This window comes from Hemicordylus capensis, chromosome 3 (genome assembly GCF_027244095.1).
Source record: "Hemicordylus capensis ecotype Gifberg chromosome 3, rHemCap1.1.pri, whole genome shotgun sequence".
Lineage (NCBI taxonomy): Eukaryota > Metazoa > Chordata > Lepidosauria > Squamata > Cordylidae > Hemicordylus > Hemicordylus capensis.
Genome location: NC_069659.1, coordinates 17,698,427 through 17,721,410, shown reverse-complemented (window position 1 = coordinate 17,721,410; position 22,984 = coordinate 17,698,427). Strand labels below are relative to the sequence as shown.

General features: G+C 45.8%; 1 protein-coding gene across 6 annotated transcripts in view; it reads right to left on the bottom strand.

Annotated features, from left to right (window-relative positions):
* LOC128351854 (N-acetylated-alpha-linked acidic dipeptidase 2-like) overlaps window positions 1–21,763 on the bottom strand; it is a 50,860-nt gene extending 29,097 nt beyond the window's left edge. For 5 of the 6 annotated variants that reach the window (XR_008320085.1, XR_008320086.1, XM_053311829.1 and 2 more), the window contains exons 1-9: window positions 21,631–21,763; window positions 11,710–11,821; window positions 9,432–9,618; window positions 8,892–8,993; window positions 5,981–6,106; window positions 4,583–4,769; window positions 3,769–3,862; window positions 2,522–2,620; window positions 300–385 (exon numbers count right to left, since the gene is read on the bottom strand). Coding sequence is in view for 4 of the 6 variants with exons in the window: in XM_053311829.1 (XP_053167804.1) it covers window positions 300–385; window positions 2,522–2,620; window positions 3,769–3,862; window positions 4,583–4,769; window positions 5,981–6,106; window positions 8,892–8,993; window positions 9,432–9,618; window positions 11,710–11,821; window positions 21,631–21,712 (1,075 nt within the window). In the remaining 2 variants the exon portion in view is untranslated. The remainder of the gene's footprint in view (window positions 1–299; window positions 386–2,521; window positions 2,621–3,768; window positions 3,863–4,582; window positions 4,770–5,980; window positions 6,107–8,891; window positions 8,994–9,431; window positions 9,619–11,709; window positions 11,822–21,630) is intronic. The other variant, XM_053311832.1, reaches the window with a different exon arrangement.
* Between the last annotated feature and the right edge of the window lie 1,221 nt (window positions 21,764–22,984).

The window sequence follows — 22,984 nt, the reverse complement described above, 5'->3', positions numbered from 1 at the left end:
GCTGAGCAGTGGCAGATGAAGCCATAGCCTTCAGGCTTTTTTTGCAGACATCCTAGATGCATCAGGTTGGTCACTGTGAGCAGCAGGATGCTGTACTAGATAGATCTTCGGTCTGATCCAGTGGTACTCTGCTTATGTTCCTATAACTTGCCTAAGGCTACTGAGAGGCCTAGACTTGCGGTGAGATTTAAAAGCAGGAATACCCAAAATCCCTGCTCATGGTCTCACAGTTCATCAATTCATTCATGTTAGGCTGTTAGTAACACCCTAAACTCAGCAATCATTAAGCAAAGACTCACCAGGCTCTATTGCTCCTTTGATGGTCCCGATTACATTGTGTATTTGTGTGATTCTACTGATGGTGTGAACATGCATTTGAACTTTTCTAAAGAAGAAAAGGGAAAGATAAAGGAGATATGCTGTGGAATCACAGTAAGGCACAGTAAGGAGGAGAGCTGGTCTTGTGGTAGCAAGCATGAATTGTCCCCTTTGCTAAGCAGGGCCTGCCCTGGTTTGCATCTGAATGGGAGACTACATGGGAGCACTGTAAGATATTCACCCACATGCAGTCTTCCTTAAGCTGCTCTGCTTTTTAAAAGCCAGGGAAGAATCAAATAACTCCCTTCTGAGTTGTGGCTAACCTTCTCCCTTCCTGTATTTAGACGCAGGCTGAAAACTGTCTCTGAGTACAGTGATTTTCTGCTCGATTCTGGTTTGGCTTTATGTTAGTTGCTTTTTAATCATTTTTAGTAAGATGTTTTTGTTGGAGATGGAATTCCAGGAGCACCAACTCTTGGCACCTTTTATCCTAGCGATCACTAGGGGCACTAGTGAGGAAGGGGCTTCCTCTTTATTTCACTTTTCTCTCACTGGGTTCAGAGTGACAGTACGGCCAGAGGTCCTCAAACCTGAATGTCCAAAGGTGGGAAATCGCAGTTCAGACCCTAACTCAACCCAAGGGTTCTCTCACCAAACTCCAATTTGAAACCTTTGTAGTGAGGTTCGCTGCTTGGGCAGCTTGATTTGCGGCTGCCATTATGTCTGAATTCAGTAATGCAGACAGCCTTCCCCAGGACTGGAGTTGAGGGAAGGAAGCTCCTCCCTCTCCCCATCCCAATTGGCTGCCGTGGCTGACCATCAATCAAGTTGGCTACTCGTTTGGATGGCTTTAAGGTTTGGATAACTTCATGGAGGAGAGGTCTATCAACGGCTACTAATCTGGTGGCTACAGGCCACCTCTCAGAGGCAGGATGCCTCTGAGTACCAGTTGCAGGGGAGTAACAGCGGGAGAGAGGGCATGCCCTTAGCTCTTGCCTGTAGGCTCCCAGCAGCATCTGGTGGGCCACTGCATGAAACGGGATGCTGGACTAGATGAGCGTTGGGCCTGATCCAGCAGGGCTGTTCTCGTTCGTTCTCTCTCTCTCCCCGCTGCCCTTAATGCAGACAGAAAGCTCAGGCATACAGGCTGTTCTATCTAAGAATAAATTTAAAGCTTACTTGCTTTTGGATCTCAAACAACTGTCTCTTTAATGGGCTCAACCTTTACAGCTTACACTGGTTCCATTATAACTGGGGCTAGTCCAACTCCTCCCCACCAACAGTTTTAATGACATTTTTGTATGCAGTTTTGAATTCCTTTGCAGAATTATTATTATTTTTAAACGGTATAACATTTTAATACAGATACATAAACAAACTCCATTTGAGATAGAGCTTGAGTGCTGGAAAAATCATTCACATTAAAGTGAACATTACAAGACTAACACTGAAACAGGGGAACAGAAATTCTGTGCAACTCAACCGGTGATGCTTTTCCTAGCACACGGAGACAGGACTGAGCAAACATCATTGTCTGAGCTGTTGTGGTTCATGCTAAAAATAATAGCAGCAGCAGCAGCAGTAGCATATTATTTATACAGTGCTTTATAGTGTCTAAAGTACACCAGAATCCCTACCCCAACCCTGTGCTGCATATCAGGATTGTAATCCCGATATTGCCAGTGGACGGGCTGAGGCGGAGAAAGAACGGCTTGCTTAAGTTCATGGTGGAAGTGGATTTGAGCTTGAAGGTAGCTTAGGGGCTGAGCTATGAATCCTGCCCCACAGACCTCTAAACTCACAGCTCAGCCACTGAAGTTACAGCAGACCTGCGGCTAGAAAATAACAGCCACTCTCATCTTGTTAGCAGGACTCCTACTAACTGGGCAAAGAGGCACCTGTCAAAGTGGCGATTCTCTTTAGTTTAGCAGGGGGAGAGCAACTGGCCCTATCCACCCCCAACACAGCATCCCTCCAGTGGCTGTGGCTGATGTGTCTCCCTTGTGGTTCCTTTTAGGTTGCAAGTTCTTTGGCAACAGGGAACCATCTTATTCTTATTTTTCTATGTAAACTGCTTAGAGGATTTTTTTTGTTGTTGATGATGAAAAGAGGCATGTCAATAAATAATAAATAAATAAATATCTTGAATAGGCTTGGTTTGTGGGGAGAGCAGCAAGGGGAAGGCAAAGAAGCTTAAGCTGACCTTGTTGCATGGGTGCCTGAAAACCCAGGCCCAATGTTATAGGAGACATTGAGCTTTCCCTTCCAACTCTCATCTGGTGCTGTAGGGCCTCCCATGAACCTGTGGGGGGAAAAAAACCAAGTCAAACATTCTCCAAACAGCAGTCAGTCCCCTACTGTGACCGGCAAAAGGGAGCACTTTTTCACACAATGCATAATTAACCTGTGGAATTCTCTGCCACAAGATGGGGTGACAGCCATCAAGCTGGATGGCTTTAAGAGGGGTTTGGATAAATTCATGGAGTACAGGTCTTATCAATGGCTACTAATCTGGTAGCTATAGGCAACCTTTAGTCCAAGAAGCAAGATGCCTCTAAATGCCAGTTGCAGGGGAGCAACAGCAGGAGAGAAGGCGTGCCCTCACCTTTTGCCTGTGGACTTCTCAGAGGCATTTAGTGGGCCACCCTGCAAAACTGGGTGCTGGACTGGATGAGCTTTGGGCCTAATCCAGCAGGGCTGTTTTTATGTTCTTATGCAACAACTCCAAAGTGACAAGATGGGACCCAGCATTTAATCATGGGAGGCTCAACGGTGGAGCATCAGCTCATCATTAATTCTATACAAAACGGCTTTCTACTGAGTCAGACCATCAGTCCACAAGCCCAGAGCCACTACCAGTCAGAGCAGACCATACTGAGCTCAATGGACCAGCCACTGGACTCAGGACAAGGCAGCTTCCTATCCCTATTCTAGGGATTCCAAATCTTGGGTGGCCAGATGTAGTTACTCTCTTTCATCCACATTTTAAGAACTCAATAAATATTCCAGAATGGTGTATAAGGCAGAATTTTTTTTTTTTTAAGAAAATCATTAAAATGACAAAACATAAAATAGCAGCTCTATAAATTCCCATGCAGGCCAATCCTATCCATGCCAACATTAGACAGTCTTGCACTCATGAGAGTGTCCACCATGACGGGGAGGGCTCTGCCTTCCTAGGACAAGCCGCATCGTAACCATGAGTGGCAGGGCACATGCGTGAGTGACGCGGCAGGGGCGGGACTTCCTCTCCCTTCACCCCACTCTACACGGCTACAGCGGGGAGAAGTTATAACGTTCGAAAGAGGGTCATTGTGGGACTTATTTCTAACAACATTCAGTGGTGCTTACACCCCAATATGGGTAACTTGTAGCTTTCAACACTAAAAGGCCTGGAAAAATTAAAAAATTCTGCAAACACGAGCACCAAGGTATATTAAATCTACATACTGTAATAGTTTTTCAGCATCATGGTAGCCAATGGGATGCACTGGGATTTTGGGAATCCCTACTCCATCATCAATGTCATACCGGAAGGTGTACTCTGAGAAACCAAGAACAGGATGCTTGAAAATCTGCAGACACGAACTAGTGGATAGCCTACATTCCTTTAGAAGTGGGGTTCCAGATCTTAGGCCTCAGAGGTTGGACTACAACTCCCATCATCCTTGGCCACAATGTGGATGGCGGGAGTTGTAATCCAGCCTCCGGGGACCCAAAGCTGGGAATCTTTGCTTTAGAAGCAGGGAAGTCTTATATACTGAATAGACACAATCTATCAGGTGTGCAGGAAATGCGTATACGCTGGATATGTTAAATGGTTAATTGACCTAATGCAACTTATTTGGTGTGATAAAATACCAGCAGCAAGGTACCAAGGACTTGCTATTTGAATCTTGAGTTTTGAAACTTTTCCTGAATCTCCGTGGACTTTGTAGAGGTTCACCTGAGCCCATGTTTAATACAATAACTCAGGGTTTCTTAACCTTGGGCCCCCAGATGTTGTTGGACTACAATCCCCAGAATCCCCAGACATGACATTTGTGGCTGGGGATTCTGGGAGTTGTAGCCTAACAACATCTGGGTGCCCAAGGTTAAAAAAACCCTACAATAACTACCTGCCACAGAAACAATGCAAGTTTCATGTACTGCTTTCTGCATACAGCTAAGCAAAGAGAACCAAGGAGAGACCTGGGGCACACACACGGTCTTCCCCCAGATTGTGGACACACAGCTGCACCTCTTAGAGGCTACTGCCACTCACCCTTGGCTGGATACCCTGGAGTAAGTGGATCTCCTGCCCCATTGAGATTTAATACGTTCCCACGCTGGACTCCTCCTCCTGGAAGATTCCACCCATCCGGATAGGGATTCACTCCAGGAGCACAATAATCAGCAGGGTCCGAGTAAAGGATGATCCCTTTAGCTCCAGCTAACATGGCATTTTTAACCTACAATGCAGTTAAACATTAAAAAACAGTTTTCAACATAGATATCCTTCGAAGACAAGAAAGCAAGCAAACTGTGTTTCTGTTGCTACAGAAGTAACAGATCAGCAAGCTTGGAGAAATCTCTTCAAACTGCAATTAGTTCAACCAACTGGCCATGGGACATAATGGTCATCCACCATGCAGCTACATTTGTAAAAGTCACGCATTTATGCAAGAGCGCTCTCGTTGAACAGCACGCACATTATGTTAAAACCCACACAGAATGTTGCACAACATGTTAGCCAGTAATTAAAAACTGGATTGACCGGCCATCTTTAGATCAGTTGTCAGCTCTAAACATTAACTAAAGTTAATACAAAACCACAGAATATCTCCCTCCAAGGAACAGAGGACGCTGCCTTATATCAAGTCAAAACATTGGTCTCTCTAGCTCAGTATTGTCTTCACAGACTGGCAGCGGCTTCTCTAAGGTTACAGGCAGGAGTCTCTCTTTTAGCCCTATCTTGGAGCTGCCAGCGAAGGAACCGGGAACCTTCTGCTTGCAGATACTCTTCCCAGAGCAGCCCCATACCCCTCATTCTTGTCAAATTTGCAGTGGAATTAAGATTTTTCAGAGAAAATCAAAGAGAGGGGCATCATTTAGGGAGAGAGGAGCTGCAGCCACACATGATTAATCTGCTGGCACAAATACTAGCACTTATTATTCGGTATGAACACCAATCACAAGAAATTCTCTGGTCATTTCTAATCACAAGAAATAATGGGAGTTGTACATAGGAACATAGAAAGCTGCCTTCTACTGAGTCAAACCATTGGTCCATCTAGCTCAATACTGTCTACACAGACTGGCAGCGGCTTCTCCAAGGTTGCAGGCAGGAGTCTCTCTCAGCCCTATCTTAGAGATGCTGTCAAGGAGGGAAACATGGAACCTTCTGCATGCTCCATGGATGCAGCCTCATCCCCTGAGGGGAATGTCCTATAGTGCTCACACATGTCTCCCATTGAAATGCAAATCAGGGCAGACCCTGCTTATCAAAGGGGGCAATCCATGCTTGCTACCACAAGACCAGCTCTCCTCCCATAGTCCAACAACATCTGAGGACTCAAGTTTGAGAACCTCTGCCTTACTGAATTGGCGGCTCTGGAGAGGGGTGGGAGGAGGGAGAAGGAAGGAGAATGTAAGAGTGGCATTAAAAAAAAACACAACTTACTTTATTTCCTCTGAATATTTTCCCATAACGAGCAATGACAATTTTTCCTGAACAGTTAATTCCCATCTCTCGTTCCAGTTTGAAAAAGTCTTCCGTGCGGCCATAGTTTACATACACCAGATCTGCCTTTTCAACGATGGAAAGAAAAATTACACACGGTGTTAACATCTTATCTCTCCTTTACTCAAAACACTTGAATTTAAGGGGTTGTGCAATGGAATTCATTGGCAACAGAGTGCATATGTACAGATTTTCATTACTGCAAGCAATCAAAATGTATAACAGGAAATTAGGTCCAGCTTATTCTAAGGATCATCCAGTTTTGAAAACATAGAACATCAGAAAGAATAAGAACATAAGAGCAGCCCTGCTGGATCAGGCCCAAGGCCATCCAGTCCAGCATCCTGTTTCACACAGTGGCCCACCAGATGCTGCTGGAAGCTGCAGGCAGGAGTTGAGGGCATGCCCTCTCTCCTGCTGTTACTCCCCTGCAACTGGTACTCAGAGGCATCCGTAGCCCTCTAACTAGTAGCTGTTTATAGACCTCTCCTCCATGAAGTTATCCAAACCCCTCTTAAAGCCATCCAGTTTGTTGGCTGTCACCACATCTTGTGGCAGAGAATTCCACAAGTTGATTATGCGTTGTGAGAAAAACTACTTCCGTTTGTTGGTCCTAGATTTGAAAGAGCTCATTTGGAAGTACTCTGGGTGGTTGTGAGCCAGTTCAGACAAACTCATCCCTGCCCACACAATTAGGAATGGAGTTTGCCAAGAGTGCACCATTTGTGACATCTTCCATGGACATCCCTTTTATCACATGAGGAGGCTGTTCACCTAAATGGCCCCTCTATGAGCACTCCAAACACTTGAAATCAGGGTGGATTCTATCCCATTTGAAAAGCAACAAACAGTTCTGTTAAGAACTAATCTGGGCACGTCCCAAGAAAACCGTATAGGGAGGAGTTTAGTTCAGGTGATATATTTTGTCAGACAACGACTACTGGACATAGATCTACAGGAGGAGTGTACACGATTACCAAGGGGAATGTATATAAGCTCCCAAAATTTCAGTCATAATCCTTCTGAATATTTAGATCATATATTTGTACCTAAGTTTCGGAGAGCATTGACCCTTACTTGTTTGAATGCCCTTCCTTCTGCACTCCTAGATGGGAAATATAAACAAGTTCTGTATGCATTGCATCGTTGCTCTTGTGGCTCAGGGGATATAGAGTCAGTTGTTCATGTTGCTCCTCTCTTAAAGAATCATCCTGGCCATATGGATCAATTTTACTTGGACTTCTTGTTGTCAGATTTTAAGTCTGTTACCTCTATTAATGTGGCCAAGTTTTGTTTTGTTGCATCCAAACTTCGTAGAATCTGTATTAGCAACTTGAATATTTTGTAAATTATAAATGCATTATTTTAAATGTTAAATTGGTCCAAGGACTGTAATAAACTTACTAAACTTTCTACTGAACTGCCAACTTTCCTATCATATTAACTGATAATTACCATCCTCACAAGTTAGCCAGCCCACTTGTGCCACAAATGTTCAACATCTTGAATCAGGGTGGATGACATCATTACAAACTGTCCATATCTGTCACTCACTACAACTGTACCAAATTTGGTTCAGATCGGTTAGGCGGTTCACAAGTTAGCCCACTTATGCCTCAAATGTTTATGCATCCACCACCATGGACTGGGGTGGAGGACATCATCTCAAACTACACCATTTAGGTATCCCTTCAACCATATCCAATTTGGTTCATATTGGTCCAGGCATTGTGAAGTTGATAGGTGGGGGGCACACCTATCAACTACATACACAGAATGCTGGGTGATTTCATAAGCTTACTTATGAATATAGTCTAAAAACAAACAAACTTTATGTTTAGTGTTTTGCTGCTCCCAGGTTAGGATCAAGCTGAATGAGGTTAAATGGCCTGCGCTGTTTCACCCAACAGCCCACTGTACTAATACCTAAAAGTTCCACTTTTACTAATAAAAAACTGGGATATCGACAACCCCTATTGCACTGCATGGGAAAATAAAAGTACGATGCACTTACGGCATTAGGGGTCAAGGAGACCCCACAAAAAGCTTGCCTAATACTTATGTCCATGGATACAGATTCTGCTCTCTCCATGTCTTGTGGGAAAAGAGTGTAGAGGTTGAACATACAGGATATTTTCTATATCTGTAACAGAGCAAATGCTCAGTCTCCTCATCTGAGAGTCAAACAAGGATTTTGACATAGGTCCATCTCATTCAGCATCATCTACTCTGAGTGACAGTGACTTTCTAGGATCTCCAGCCTTCTCAGCCCTGCTTCCCGGGATAATTTTAACGGGAAATACCAAGGACTGAACCTAGAACTCTGCCACTGCACTATCCCTCGAACGATGACAAATTTAGATCCTGGTCGGGGTTCTCCAGGGTCTTACATGAACCATTTTGGCTGGAGATGGTGGTGCTATCTTGCCCAAGTTGCCCTAGAGGCAGAGGCAGGCCCTTGAAAAGGTCTCACAACTTGACACAACACTGCTTGGAATTAGACTGAGCCCTAAGCACTCCTGAGCCCAGACTATCCTCCTTGGCTCCACCTCCAAGGACCCCAGCGTCAGGGTTTCCCCAGGCTCCAGTCCATTGTTATGGTCCAGAGCTGGTCCCGCCTCCTCAGATTCTGGTCTGGTGTCATAATCCAGGGCTGGGGCCGACAGTGGCTCCCCCTCTCCAGTTTCCAGCTCAGAGTCTATAATAAGCAGGGGTTGGGACAGGCCGGGTTATGATAAGCACTGTTGCCTACTGGCCCCATGGTCCCTTGGCCAAGGCCAGCCTTGGCCAACCCTCAATCCTGGCTCTCATCACAGGATTTATGCAAGATTTATGATTACCCAGTCCTTACCACTGGTGTGCCTTGTGCAGAAAAGGCATTATAAGGCGGCAGCACCCCCGAAACATTTTCATATCCTGGAGGAGGGGGCTCAAAGAGCGACGACCTGAAAATCTGTTGGGAAGAAAAGATGTTGAAAGCGGAGAGAGAGAGAGAGAGAGCGCTGAAAATCAAAACTTCACTACAACGAAATGCCAGTTCAACATTTGAAAATTCTGGAACAGTTTCACAATCAGAATTGGACGCTTTGGATTTCAAACCAGTTCAGATTGCGATTATGAAATTCAGCTTAGGAAAAATGGCTGGGAACGAGGAGAGTTGAAGTTCAACAACATCTGAGGACCCACAGCTGGGAACCCTGGAACAGAAGATAACTTCTTAAGAGAAGAAGATAACTTCTTTACGTAGCACAAGGAAACATAATAGCTATTCAAGTCTCACCCGCTCTCAGATCTGACTGCAGGATCTGACATTGCTTGATCCTAGTGATCTTCTGAACACAATTCTTTTTGTGGCTCGCATGTAGCAGAGAGAACATTCTGCCCTCTTTACCTCAGTTCCATGATCATCAGTAATAGCAACATAGTTGGGGGTGCTTTGGTTTGGGTAGGAAAGCAGGACATCATAATGAACTAGTTCAGCTTTATCCAAGCCAAATTCCTTCCACTGGGTTTGAATTTGCTTTGCAAGATGAAGATTCTGTGCTGTTCCTGCCACGTGTGGGAGCTTGGTGAAAGAACTACAACAAGCAGAGAGAGAAAAGCTGGTAAGCAACAAGATCAAGTTTGCAAATGGGAAGAGCAGATGGACCCTTTTCCAAATAGTTTTGTAGGCCAGCTTAGCTGGACGTCTTGGAGGGGCAGACCTAACAGCAAGGTATTAGCCCTAATCAGACATCATGTTGTTCAAGTAAACATCTAGTCCAACTGCTGACCATTTTGTTCCTCCTTCTCTATTCATGCACAGCTGAGGATAAGAACATAAGAGCAGCCCTTCTGGATCAGGCCCAAGGCCCATCTAATCCAGCATCCTGTTTCACACAGTGGCCCACCAGATGCCTCTGAGGGGATCACAGGCAAGAGGTGAGGGCATGCCCTCTCTCCTGCTATTGCAACTGGTATATAGAGGCATCCTGCCTCTGGGGCTGGAGGTGGCCTATAGCCCTCAGACTAGTAGCTACTGATAGACCTGTCCTCCATGAATTTATCTAAGCCCTTCTTAAAACTATCCAGGCTGGTGGCTGTCACCACATCTTGTGACAAATAATTCCCTAGGTTTATTATGCATTGTGTGAGAAGTACTTCCTTTTGTAGGTCCTAAATTTCCCAGCCTTCCATTTGATCGGCTGATTCTTGGTTCTAGTGTTATGAGAGAGGGAGAAAAATGTCTCTCTATCTGCTTTCTCCACACCATGCATAATTTTATAGACTTCTATCATGTCTCCCCGCAGTCACCTTTTTTCTAAACTAAAAAAACTCAGGCATTATAGCCTTGCCTCATACAGAAGGTGCTCCAGGACCCTGATCATCTTGGTTGCCTTCTTCTGCATCTTGTCCAGTTCTACAATGTCCTTTTTGAGGTATGGTGGCCAGAAGTGGACACAGTACTCCAAATGTCGGCATAGTTTTTTATAAGGGCAATCCCCTTCCTAATGACTCAAAACATGGAATTGGCCTTTTTCACAGCTGCCACACACTGAGTCGACTCTTTCAATTGGCTTACAATGGACCATGACAAGATCCTCTCTTGGTCAGTCACCAACAACTCAGACACCATCAGAGTGTATTTGAAGTTGGGGTTTTTTGCCCAATAGGCATCACTTTACACTTGCTAACACAGAACCACATTTGTCATTTTGCTGCCCACACCCCCAGTTTGGAGAGGTCCTTTTGGAGCTCCTCACAATTTGTTTTGGATTTCACTTCATGAATCCGATGAAATGGGTTATAGTTCACAAAAGCTTATGCCACAATAAATTTGCTAGCCCTTAAGGTGCCACAAGACTGTCTGTGCTTTTAATCTGCAAAGCTCTATAATCTGTTCCATCATCATATACTTTATTTGTTGACTGACTCATAACAAATTATTGTCTGGGTGGTTCATAACACAACAGTTTTAAAAAACACCATCAAATAAAAACACATAACACAAGACAAACAAATTACAAAACAAAATAGGAAATACCATGCAAAACACTTTTAAAACCTTTTTTAAAACATCAATTTTAAAAAGCCTGAGCGAGCAGTAACATTGTAACCCATATATATTGTCACTGTTTTACAGCTCTGATGCTAGACCAGGAATTCCCAAATTTAGATCCCCAGTTGTCCTGGACTACACCTCCCATCAGTGTTCCCTCTAACAGGGATTCCCAGATGTTGACTACAACTCCCATAATCCCCAAGTAAATGCCACTGTAATTGGGGATTCTAGGAGTTGTACTCAATGACATCTGGGAATCCCTGTTAGAGGGAACACAGATTCCCAGCCACAATATTCTTTGGGAATAATGGAGCTGGTCTTGAGGCAGAGAACATGACTTCTTCTAGAATCAGTCAACTGATTCCCTAGAGGGCAAATCCAACTTTACATTTTTGTACTTGGATATAGACATCCAAGTCCAATCTGCGTCTCCAGGTCAACTTGCATCCCTTTAAAATGCTGGGAAGCAGAGGCCCAAACCATTTTTGGTTGCCACTTTCAATGCCCTAAACTTGCTCTTGGCTTCCATGAGATGGACCTTGAAAAGATCATTCTGGAGCTCTCTGTAATCTGCTTTGGATCTCATCATCTTAAAACAGTTGGTTGTCAAAGAAAGCAGTGAACTCACCGCAGAAATGCCTTGATGTTTTCTGCTTTCATTTCTGCAAGAAGTTGGCTTCTTGCATTTTGATAGACGGCTGCCGTGCCCCGTGGGCTCTCTCGCGATTTTGCACACCAGCCTGCAGGATGTCACAAGAACAAATGGCCATTTTGTCCCCATACCCAGTCAAGCAACACCAAGGACAGGTTCAGACAACCTGGGAATGGGCAAACCGTCAGTTCCTCGAGCTCAGTGGTGAGCCCAACCTCCAGTTGCAGGGGGTGGGGAGGATACGCCAACATTGGTCATGTCATCTGAACCCATCTAAAGGCTTGACTACTGTAGTGTACTCTATGTGAGGCCTTTGTACATAGGCCAGAAACTACAACTGGTACATAATGCTGCAGCCAGACTGGTCTCCGGGATAATCTGAAGAGACCCTATAACACCAGTCTTAAAACAATTGCACTGGCTGACAATATGTTCTGAGCCTCTAGTTCACCGCCACTGCTTTCTCCCCCCACCACTGCCACCGCTTTTTTGCCCACTTGCCACCTTCTTCCCTCGCCCGCCTGCCACTGCCTTCTTCTCATCCACCCGCCACCATTTTCTTTGGCCAGCCAGCTGGCTGCCTGCCGCCATATTTTGCTGCTGTTTTCTTTGCCCAACAGCCAGCTGGTAGGCTACCGCTGCCATTTTCTCTCCCATCCCTGTCACTAACCAGGAAGCTGCTCACAAACTCTCGCGAGAGCTACCACACATGGGATTAGTGACGGGCACACCTAAGAGAAATATATATATAGATATAGAAGACAGATTACCTACAAAGCCCTTAATGGTTTAGGTCCAAGGTATTTAAAAGAGCACCTCCTATGTCATGAACCCTCCTGCCTATTCAGATCATCTGGGGAGGTCCAGTTATGGCTACCACCAGCTCATTGGTGGCTATTCAGGACCAGGCCTTCTCTAAGACTGCTCCGAGTCTCTGGAATGCACTTTCTGTTAAAATCAGAATTTCTCCATCTCTGGCTGTTTTTAAAAAGACCCTTAAGATGCACTCATTTTCTCAGACTTTTAATTAATTTTGTATCTTAACTGTTTTAATCATTTTATCCTGTTTTTATATTTGTTGTATTTTAGCTTATGCACCCTGCCTAGGGATGCACATGTCAGGCAGTATAGAAATAAAAGACAGATAGACAGAGTCAGCATATACTTTCCTGCTTGCAGTTCCAAAGGTAACATCTGTAACCATCTTCAAATCTTGGCCACAGATGTCAGGTTCAGAACCACAAGTAAGATGGAATATGCCAATATTGTGGGTTCAAGTGACATGGCCAATGTCAGCACATCGCCCCCGCTTCACCCCACAGGAAGTTGGATGCTGCCAAGCTCCAGAAACAGCAGTTCACCTTTTGGCATGTCGCCTGAATCCACCCTAAATCAGAACCAAACATCAGCTTATTCACTTGCTCATCCGGCACGCTATCACCTGCCAATAATGCTGCCTCAGCTGCCCCACTTCTCTGAGTGGCAAGGAGTTCCAGAGGTCTGCAACAAATCTTGGATTCTGACTTCCTTGGAAGGAGCACCACTGCAAACCTATGATGTCTTTATAATATTTGGTTTCTTTACACAACTATACAGGTTGAGCAGCAGCTGATGTTGAAGAAGATAGCAGATCATTTTTAGAAGTCAGCAGCAGAATATATCACAGAAGCCAGACTCTGCATCCTGAGATGCTACAGATTCCTTCCTTGGCTGCTACTTTCCTGGCTCTCTCTAAAATCCTTCCCCAAGTCTCTCCTCAAGCAGACCACCTGATTTTTACACACGTCTTGAAGAGAAGGGGGATCTGTCAATCCTGCATCTTCTCAGGAGTCTCTGCCATGAGGTGGGAGAGATGTGAGCAGGGTCAGCTCAAGTAAAGCCCCCTTCTGATGCAAGGAGCAATCTGCTGCCTGCCTTCTCGGCCCAAGCCATGACCTCGCCAGCCCTGCTTCCCAGCTGAGAGCCAACACCATCCCTCTTCCTCTTGTCCTTCCAGGCATCTGCTCTCAGCTAGGGTGGTCACTGCTTGTTGTATTAGGCACCATGTACCCTCCAGATCCACCTTCCCCATCTCTTCCTTCTAGAACTGGGATCTGGAAGGGAGCAATGGGATAATGAATCCAGATAAATGAGCATGGTCTTCTGGATAAACACACACCATCAAGGACCAGTTGTGGGGGTGGGGAAGCGAGCGAGAGCTGGGGGGGAGAGTGAGCGAGAGTTGTGAGTGGGGGAAGAGAGAGTGAGAGAGTTGTGGGGATGAGGGAGTGGGGAAGGTTTCACCCCTCAACATCCAAGCGCTGTGTGAGCTCTCCTGGGGTTGTGTGAGAGGGGGGGAAACCAACAACAAACTACAGGGGCATATGAGGAAGTGGGAGTGGCAAGGCTATTGGGCTATGCCCACACTGGATTGCCCACACTCACCACCCACTCGACACCTCAGGCCATTACCTCACCTAACAAGAGAGCTGCCCTTGGATGTGAGTCTCAAAATTTCCTCATGGCACCCTTCTCCAAGTCAGGAGGAAGCCTGATCACCTTGTCATCAATATCAGGAAATGGCATTAGCCCCTTAAATGCCTGCCTACAGGCAGTAATGGGCTGGATGAGGGATAATAAACTGAAGCTGAATCCAAACAAGACGGAGGTGCTCATTGTTGGGGGTTGTAATCTGCAAGATGGGATAGAACGTCCTGTTCTGGAGGATGTTACACTCCCCCAGGAAGAACAGGTTCATAGCTTGGGAGTGCTCTTGGGCCCAGGTCTCACACTGGTGCCTCAGTTTGAGGCTGTGGCCAGGAGTGCTTTTAACCAGCTGCAACCGAGTCGACAACTCCTCCCATTCCTTTAGAAGAATGATGCTAAAACAGTGGTACACCAGCTGATAACCTCCAGGCTGGACTACTACAATGCACTCTATGTAGGGCTGCCTTTGTATGTAGTTCAGAAACTTCAATTAGTCCAAAATGTGGCAGCCAGATTGGTCTCTGGGGTATCCTGGAGAGACCACGTTATGCCTGTGAGGAGCTCCAAAAAGATCTCTCTAAACTGGGGGAGTGGGTGACAAAATGGCAGATGTGGTTCAATGTACGCAAGTATAAAGTGGTGCATATTGGTGCAAAAAACCTCAACTTTGCATATACAATGATAGAGTCTGAGCTGTCAGACTGAGTGACTGACTAGGAGTGACTGCCTAGGAAAGAGACCTTGGGGTCGTGGTGAACATCTCATTGAAAGTTTTGACTCAGTGTGAGGAAGCTGTGAAAAAGGCAAATTCCATGCTAGGGGTCATGAGGAAGGGAGGGATTGAAAACAAAAGTGCTAATATTATAATGCCCTTATACAAATCTATGGTACATCCACATTTGCAGTACTGCGTGCAGTTCTGGTCACTGTATCTTAAGAAGGAACCTGTAGAACTAGAAAAGGTACAGAAGAGGGCAACCAAGATGATCAGGGGCCTGGAGCACCTTCCTTATGAGGCAAGGCTACAGCATCTGGGGCTTTTTAATCTGGAAAAGAGGTGACATGATAGAGGTGTATAAAATTATGCATGGAATAGCAGGGAAATAACCTGCCTAGAGAGCAGGAGGCTGTTGGTTTGAATACCCGCTGGTGTGTTTCCCAGAATATGGGAAACTCCTATATCAGGCAGCAGCAATATAGGAAGGTGCTGAAAGGCATCACCTCATATTGCGCAGGAGATGGCAATGGTAAACCCCTCCTGTATTCTACTAAGAAAACCACATGGCTCTGTGGTTGCCAGGAGTCGACACCGACTCAATGGCACAACCTTTACCTTTAGAGAGAGTGGACAGAGAGAATTGTTTCTGCTTCTCACACAACACTAGAACCAGGAGTCATCCAATGAAACTGAAGGATGGGAAATTTAGGAAGAACAAAAGGATGTGCTTTTTCACACAACACATACTCAATCTATGGAATTCTCAGCCACGGGAAGGATGGCTTCCATTAGCTTGAATGGCTTTAAAAGGGACTTGGACAAATTCACAGAGGACAGGTCTATCAATGGCTACTAGTCTGGGGGCCACCTCCAGCCACAGAGGCAGGATTTCTCTAAATACCACACAACAAATATTTTTATACCGCTTATCAACAGAAGTTCCCAAAGTGATTTACACAGATATAAATAAAATGGCGACTCTATCCCCAATGGGCTCGCTCTCTAAAAAAAAGAAACATAAGATAGCTGCTGGAGGGATGCTTTGCTGGGGATGGAAAGGGCCAGTTGCTCTCCCACTGCTAAATAAATAAAGGGCATGCCCTCACCTCTTGCCTGTGGGCTTTTCAGAGGTATCTGGTGGGCCACTGTGTGAAACAGGATGCTGGTTTAGAAAGGCCTTGGGCCTGTTCCAGCATGGCTGTTCTTATGTCATCATTACTCCTTCCTCTCGCCAGCATCAGATTGCGGAACTAGAAGTTACTCTATTGATCTTGGGTCTCATCCTGCTGCATGCATAGGCCAAGTCTTAGAGAGAAAGCCCTCAGCAGCTTATGCCCTATATAAATAAAATCCAGTGCTTTATGTGCCGAGAAATGTATTGTAGACCCTGGAGAATTGACATTACCATGTTCTCTCTGACCCACTGCTAAGGAATAAAAGTTTAGTGCTTTACTTTGATTGTCCTTTTTGTTCTCTCTGACCGACATAGCAAAAGCATTTCCAAATGGCTCCCTTGGTGCTTTCACGCACAGAAAAGAAAAACCTTGCTTGGGCAGATTAGTGAATGAAAAAGGGTTATGTAACATCAAGGTTTGGCAAAGGCCTACTGGTTCACCGTTCGGTTGCATAACAGCCTCACCTCTACCAGCTTTCCATAAAGATGTGTTGAACACATGAGTCTGGTGGCTGTGGGCCACCTCCAGCCTCAGAGGCAAGATGGCTCTAAATACCATCAAACAAATATTTATATACTGCTTATCAACAGAAGTTCCCAAAGCGATTGAAGGGCTGGTGCTATGGGCTACGAAGAACATAAGTGTGCATATTTTTGCATGTGCACACACATATGTGTATGGAGCGGGCAAGGACTTATGTTATGTTAAGGATGTTAGCAGAGGTGGATTAACTGTAGGGTTGCAGGTATCACCCAAGAGATCATGCTGGTACCTTTCAATGCTCCAAAACAGCCAGGAAGGACGTAGTTGAGATCTCCCTGTGCTACTCCATTGGTCTCTTTGTTCACTGTCCGCCACACAGTAGACCTGGGATATGGAGGCTGCATAAACCCCCACTGCTTCAGATCTTTCCTTGTGCTCTGGGATGGCTATGGTTACTTCCTATGTTCCCACACAATAGTGTAAACCCACATGAGAACAGCATTTAATTGCTTCTGCAGCCATGTGGGAAACCAACCATGCTTTAAAAATGTCTGTTGAACCGGGTCTGCTAGACTAGGCCAGGGATTCTCAACCTTGGGTCCCCAGATGTTATTGGACTTCAACTCCCATAATCCCCAAACAAAGGCCACTGGGGCAGGGGATTATGGGAGTTCATCTGGAGACCCAATGTTGAGAACCACTGGACTAGGCGGCCCCCACCCTTGGGTCCCTAGATGTTCAGTTCTTGGACTACAACTCCCATCATCCCCCACTAGAATAGTCAAAAGCTGGGGGTGATGGGAGATATAGTCCAAAAACATTAAGCATGCAGAAAGCAAACTCCATCTCCCACATCTGCTCATTACGGATACAATATCTCAAGAAGGAATTTATTACCTTATTGCTGCTATCTGCAAAGTTTACAGTTGTCACCAGTTGGGAAAAGAGTAGAACACCAGATAGAAGAAACCGGTTCCAAAGAAAAGGGGACATTTTAATTCAGGAAACACTGTGCTTCTCTGAGTCTGAATGACAAATGTCCCTTCTGGAAAAGATGGATTCCTTTTCTAAATTTTATTGATAATTCTAAATCAAATTATACCAGGGCAAAATGATTAAAATGATATTTATTAGGTAAACATTGTTTGTGTGTGTATATTGTGTTATTGGGTATTTTGTAGGTTCTATTAGAGATTAATTGTGCTGAAGTTTTGTATGTTTTCAGCAGGGGTGGCGAATTATCTATACTGCTCTGTATTTTGATTATACATGAAAAATTAAAAATATATTTTTAAAAAATACTGGCTGACGTTCAGACTAATTTATTTATTTATCTATCATATTTTATACCGCCTGATATGTAAATCTCTAGGCGGTGTACAGATGCCAACATTAAAATCACAGGTTAAAATACATAGCACACAATAAATACACTATAAAACAAATTATTAAAACAATTAGAATTCTAATTAAAAGCTTGAGAAAACAGGAAAGTCTTGAGGGTCTTCCTGAAAACAAACAGAGAAGGAGATGCTCTTATTTCAGCAGGGAGCTTATTCCAAATCCCTGGGGCAGCTAAAGAGAAGACTCGGTCCTGAGTCACCACCAGATGAGCTGGTGGCGACCACAACTGGACCTCTCCAGAAGATCGTAAAAGGCAGGAGGGTTCATAACAAAGGAGGTGCTCTCTTAAATAGCCTGGTCCCAAGCCATTAAGGGCTTTATAGGTAACAACCAGCACTTTGTATTTCACCCAGAAACATATCAGCAGCCAGTGAAGTTCTTTCCAAACCGGTGTTATATGGTCCCTTCATGTTGTCCCAGAGACCAATCTGGCTGCCACATTCTGTACCAATTGTAGTTTCCGGACTATGTACAAAGGCAGGCCCACGTAGAGCGCATTATAGTAGTCAGGTCTGGAGGTCACCAGCGTATGTACCACTGTTTTAAGGTCATTCACCTCTAGAAATGGATGTAGCTGATGTATCAGGCGAAGCTGATAAAAAGCACTCCTGGCCACCACCTCAACCTGAGAAACCAGGGAGAGCTTTGGGTCCAAGAGCACTCCTAAGCTACATACCTGATCTTTTAGGGGAGTGTAACCCCTTCCAGAACAGGCAGATCTAAACCATCTCTCGGGTCCCAACCCCGCCACTTCCGTCTTATTTGGATTCAACTTCAGTTTGTTATCCCTCATCCAGCCCATTACTGCCTCCAAGCAGGCATTTAGGGAAGATATGCCATTTCCTGATGAGATTGACATGGAGAAGTAAATCTGGGTGTCATCAGCATATTGATAACACCCAGCACCAAACCTCCTGATGATATCTCTCAGTGGTTTCATGTAGATGTTAAAGACCACTGGAGACAGTATGGAGCCTTGTGGAACTCCACACTGCAGTTCTCACTTAGCAGAGCAACAGCCTCCAAGTGACACCATATGGAATCTACCAGAGAGGTAGGAGCGGAACCACTGTAAAACAGTGTCACCCACCCCTCTCAGGCGGTCCAGAAGGATACCATGGTCAATGGTATCGAAAGCCACAGAGAGATCCAAGAGGATCAGCAGAGTCACACTCTCTCTGTCAGCCAACTAGAGGTCATCTATGAGGCCAACCAAGGCAGTCTCGATCCCAGAACCCACACGGAAGCCAGTTTGAAATAGGTCTAGATAATCTGTATCGTCCAGAACTGCCTGGAGCTGAGAAGCCACCACCCACTCATTCACCTTGCCCAACCATGGAAGGTTAGAAGAAAGTTACTCTACAATAATACACCAGCATGGTGTAGTGGTTAGAATGCTGGACTAGGATCGGGGAGACCCGAGTTCAAATCCCCATTCAGCCATTATACTTGCTGGGTGACTCTGGGCCAGTCACTTCTCTCTCAGCCTAACCTACTTTACAGGGTTGTTGTGAGGAGAAACTTAAGTATGTAGTACACCGCTCTGGGCTCCTTGGAGGAAAAGCAGTATTATTAATAATAATAATAATAATAATATTCAGCCATCCCAGGTTCTTGGGAAGGACTCGATGTCTGAATAAAACAAACCAGTCAATAACACCTGTCTGACTGTGTAAACAAGAAATAATAATAATAATAATACTCAGGAGTTGTTCTAAAGGACTTCTTAATTTCAATAGGACAACTCAGTAGTAATTTAGTTTGTCAGCCACTTGATACCATATTTAGTACTTTCTATCTAATATTTTCAAAAGGATTATGCCTATTCTGGAAAACAACAAATGGTTACAAACTTTCCAACAATTATATCCTTATTTTAAGACCACCCATATTTAAATTTCCAGACTATCTACAAGGTCCAGACAATCAACAAGATCTGTCAGTGGCCCAGCTCAGAAGTAACTAGAGCCTGAATAATGGAACCCAGGTTGGTTTCTCCAGAGCAGGTCACACTGACAACCCCCTAAAAGTTGTGGGGAAAGCCATAGGTGCCCGAGTATTCAGAGAAAGTGTTGGGACAAGGCACAACCCACACTGAAAACCTGTTCCTTTGGGAGAGTCCAGCTCTAGCTCCAGCCAGAAGAGGCTGTACAAGCTCATCCAGATCACCAAAATTCCTATCCTCCTCCTTATCAGGGTCATGTTTGAGTTTACTCATCCGCTCTGAACTGACACAATGCAGGTAACCACAACCCCACCCAGTCACTAAGCGGAAAGACTGCAAAGGTCTAGGCATGCCTCAGCCCCAGGACCCCTCCTCTTTTAAAGAAATCAAAGAAATCCTAGAGAGGCACACCCAAAAGAAACGACAAGCTTATTGAATAGGGCTGGTGGATGACAGATGGATGGAACTGGTACAATGCAACTGGAGCCCAAGACTCAGCAGGGGCTTCAATGCTGAAAGTGAAGCGTCTGAGCATGTACAGAGTGCCTTTATCAGTGCTCACATTACAGGGGGCCAGAGCAGTGTTCCCTGTAACACAGATTCCCAGATGTTGTTGACTACAGCTCCCAAAATCCCTAGCCAAAGACTACTGCTGCTGGGGATGCTGAGAGTTGTAGTAAACAACATTTGGGAATCCCTTTTACAGGGAACACTGCGCCAGCTTCCTTACTTTTTGAGCTCAGTGGCCCAAAGGTGGCTCCAGAGGCGGGGGGAGGGAAGAGTGAGCACCCCCTCAGACAAGCAGTTGCCCCCATCTGTCCCCCATTTCTGTTTCAGAAATCTAGGCTCACAGCTCACCACTCAGAAAGACACTGTGCCCCTTTTGTGTCCACCCCCAATATCTTCCCCTGATGCCTCTGGCCTCCTTAGCCCCTATTTTCAGAAGGCTAGAGGAAGAAGTCATGGGACAGAGGAAGCTGAGTCAGACCATTGGTCCCTCTAGCCCAGCACGGTTTGCACTGGCTGGCAGCTGCTCTCCAGGGTTGCAAATGGGTATTTTCCAGCCCTACCTGGAGATGCCAGTGAATGAGCCTGGGACCTTGTGCATAAGCAATACAGGAACATAGGAAGCTGCCATATACTGAGTCAGATCCTTGGTCTATCTAGCTCAGGATTTTCTTCACAGACCGGCAGCAGCTTCTCCGAGGTTGTAGGCACGAATCTCTCTCAGCCCTATCTTGGAGAAGCCAGGGAGGGAACTTGGAACCTTCTGCTCTTCCCAGAGCGGCTCCATCCCCTGAGAGGAATATCTCACACTTCTTCCCTGCTTAGCTAAGGGGACAAGTCATGCTTGCTCCCACCAGACCAGCTCTCCTCTCCAAATGCTCCACCACTTAATGAAGCCCCCTTAGCCTTTCCCCTTTACTTCAACACAGGCTGCCCCCGCATTACCAGCTCTCTCTCTCTCTCTCTCTCACACACACACACACACACACACACACACACACACCGTCTTGGGCAGCCAGGCTGAGCTTTTAGGTAAGAAGGTCTGATCTGAACCCCAAGCAAACACACACCCCGCCATGTTCTCTGGCTTGGAACCTTTCGCTCCTAGCTTCCAGTTCCAGCCCATCCTCCTTCCAAGGTCCCAGCTCGGCCTGCCTACCCGCTTTCCCACCCAGCAAGCCCAGAGCCCCTGGACTCACCCACCAAGACGCCCAGCAGGAAAAGCGCCAGCAGGGCAGCGCAGCCCAGCCAGCTGCAGAGAGAGACTTTCCTCCTGGCCATGATCCGGGCAAAGGAAAGAAGCTAGCTGCCTTGATGGGCAGGACAGCAGGCGGCAACCCTCCCGACCAGGGACCCAACCCCTCTCTCCTCCCACTGTGATCGCTCCCTCCCTCCCCCGGAATCCAGAGAAAGGGACTGAAAAGTTGAATTGAGGTTGCCAGAGGGGCGCTCCAGGCCACGTGCTTCTCTCCTGTGTGGGCACTGGACGTCTCCTGCCCGCCGCGCTCAGAAGTTTGCACAAACAGCAGGGAGCCGTCCAAAGGACGTCTCAGGTTGTCTTGGTTGGGTTTTGTTTCGTTTCAGATTGGAGGGTTGTGGTTTGTCTTATGTACAAGGACACTTGCAAAGTAGGGTGTATTATTTTGAACTTTTTTTTTTTAAGTGGCAGGGCTTGGAAATCTGCAGTTAATGATGGAAGAGGGCCTTGGGCACGTGCAGAGTGTTTTTAGCACCTCTTCTGCTGCGGTTTCCCGCATTGGAGGATTAACACCTGCAGAGCAGGGCTTGTGATTCTGTTGAATCTCTCTGTGTGTATGTGTGCGTGTGCGCGCGAGCGCGATGTGTGTTTTTAAGTGGTAAGTCTTGGAACATTTTGCTGTTAATAATGAGAGAAGCATGCGTAGGGCGGATAAAACTTTTCAGCCGTGCAACTTTTAAAGGTGTAGCAGCCCTGTTGGGCTCTAGACTAGGGGTGGGCAAACGTGGCCTCCGGCTGTTGTTGAACTACAACTCCCATCATCCTCAGCCACAATACATTGTGGGGTGATGAGAATGGTAGTTCAACAGCAGCTGGAGAGCCAAGGTTACCTATCCCGTTTCTGCAGCTGCTCTAGACCAGGGATTCTCAACATTGGGTCCCCAGATGTTATTGGACTTCAACTCCCATAATCCCCAACCAAAGTTCACTGGGGCTGGGGATCATGGGAGTTGAAGTCCAATAACATCTGGGGACCCAACGTTGAGAATCCCTGCACTAGACTATTCTTCGCAATGTTGTACTACTTGAACTGCAGTTCTAAGCCCTTCCAGTTTCCTTTGCCCCCACATTGCATTTCCCCTCCTCGGTTCCTTGCAAACTCTTAACATTTCCCTCAAACCTCCACCTTCACCTACTCAGGCTCCTGATTCCTTGAGTATGTACAAAGTTCTTTTCAGTTACCACCTCTCCTGTTGTTCCTCTTGCATTGGAGGATTATGGTTTGTCTTTGTGTATAAACATTATTGGCCAGGCTATTAGGAGGGGAACACATGAAGCTACCTTAAATTCTGAGT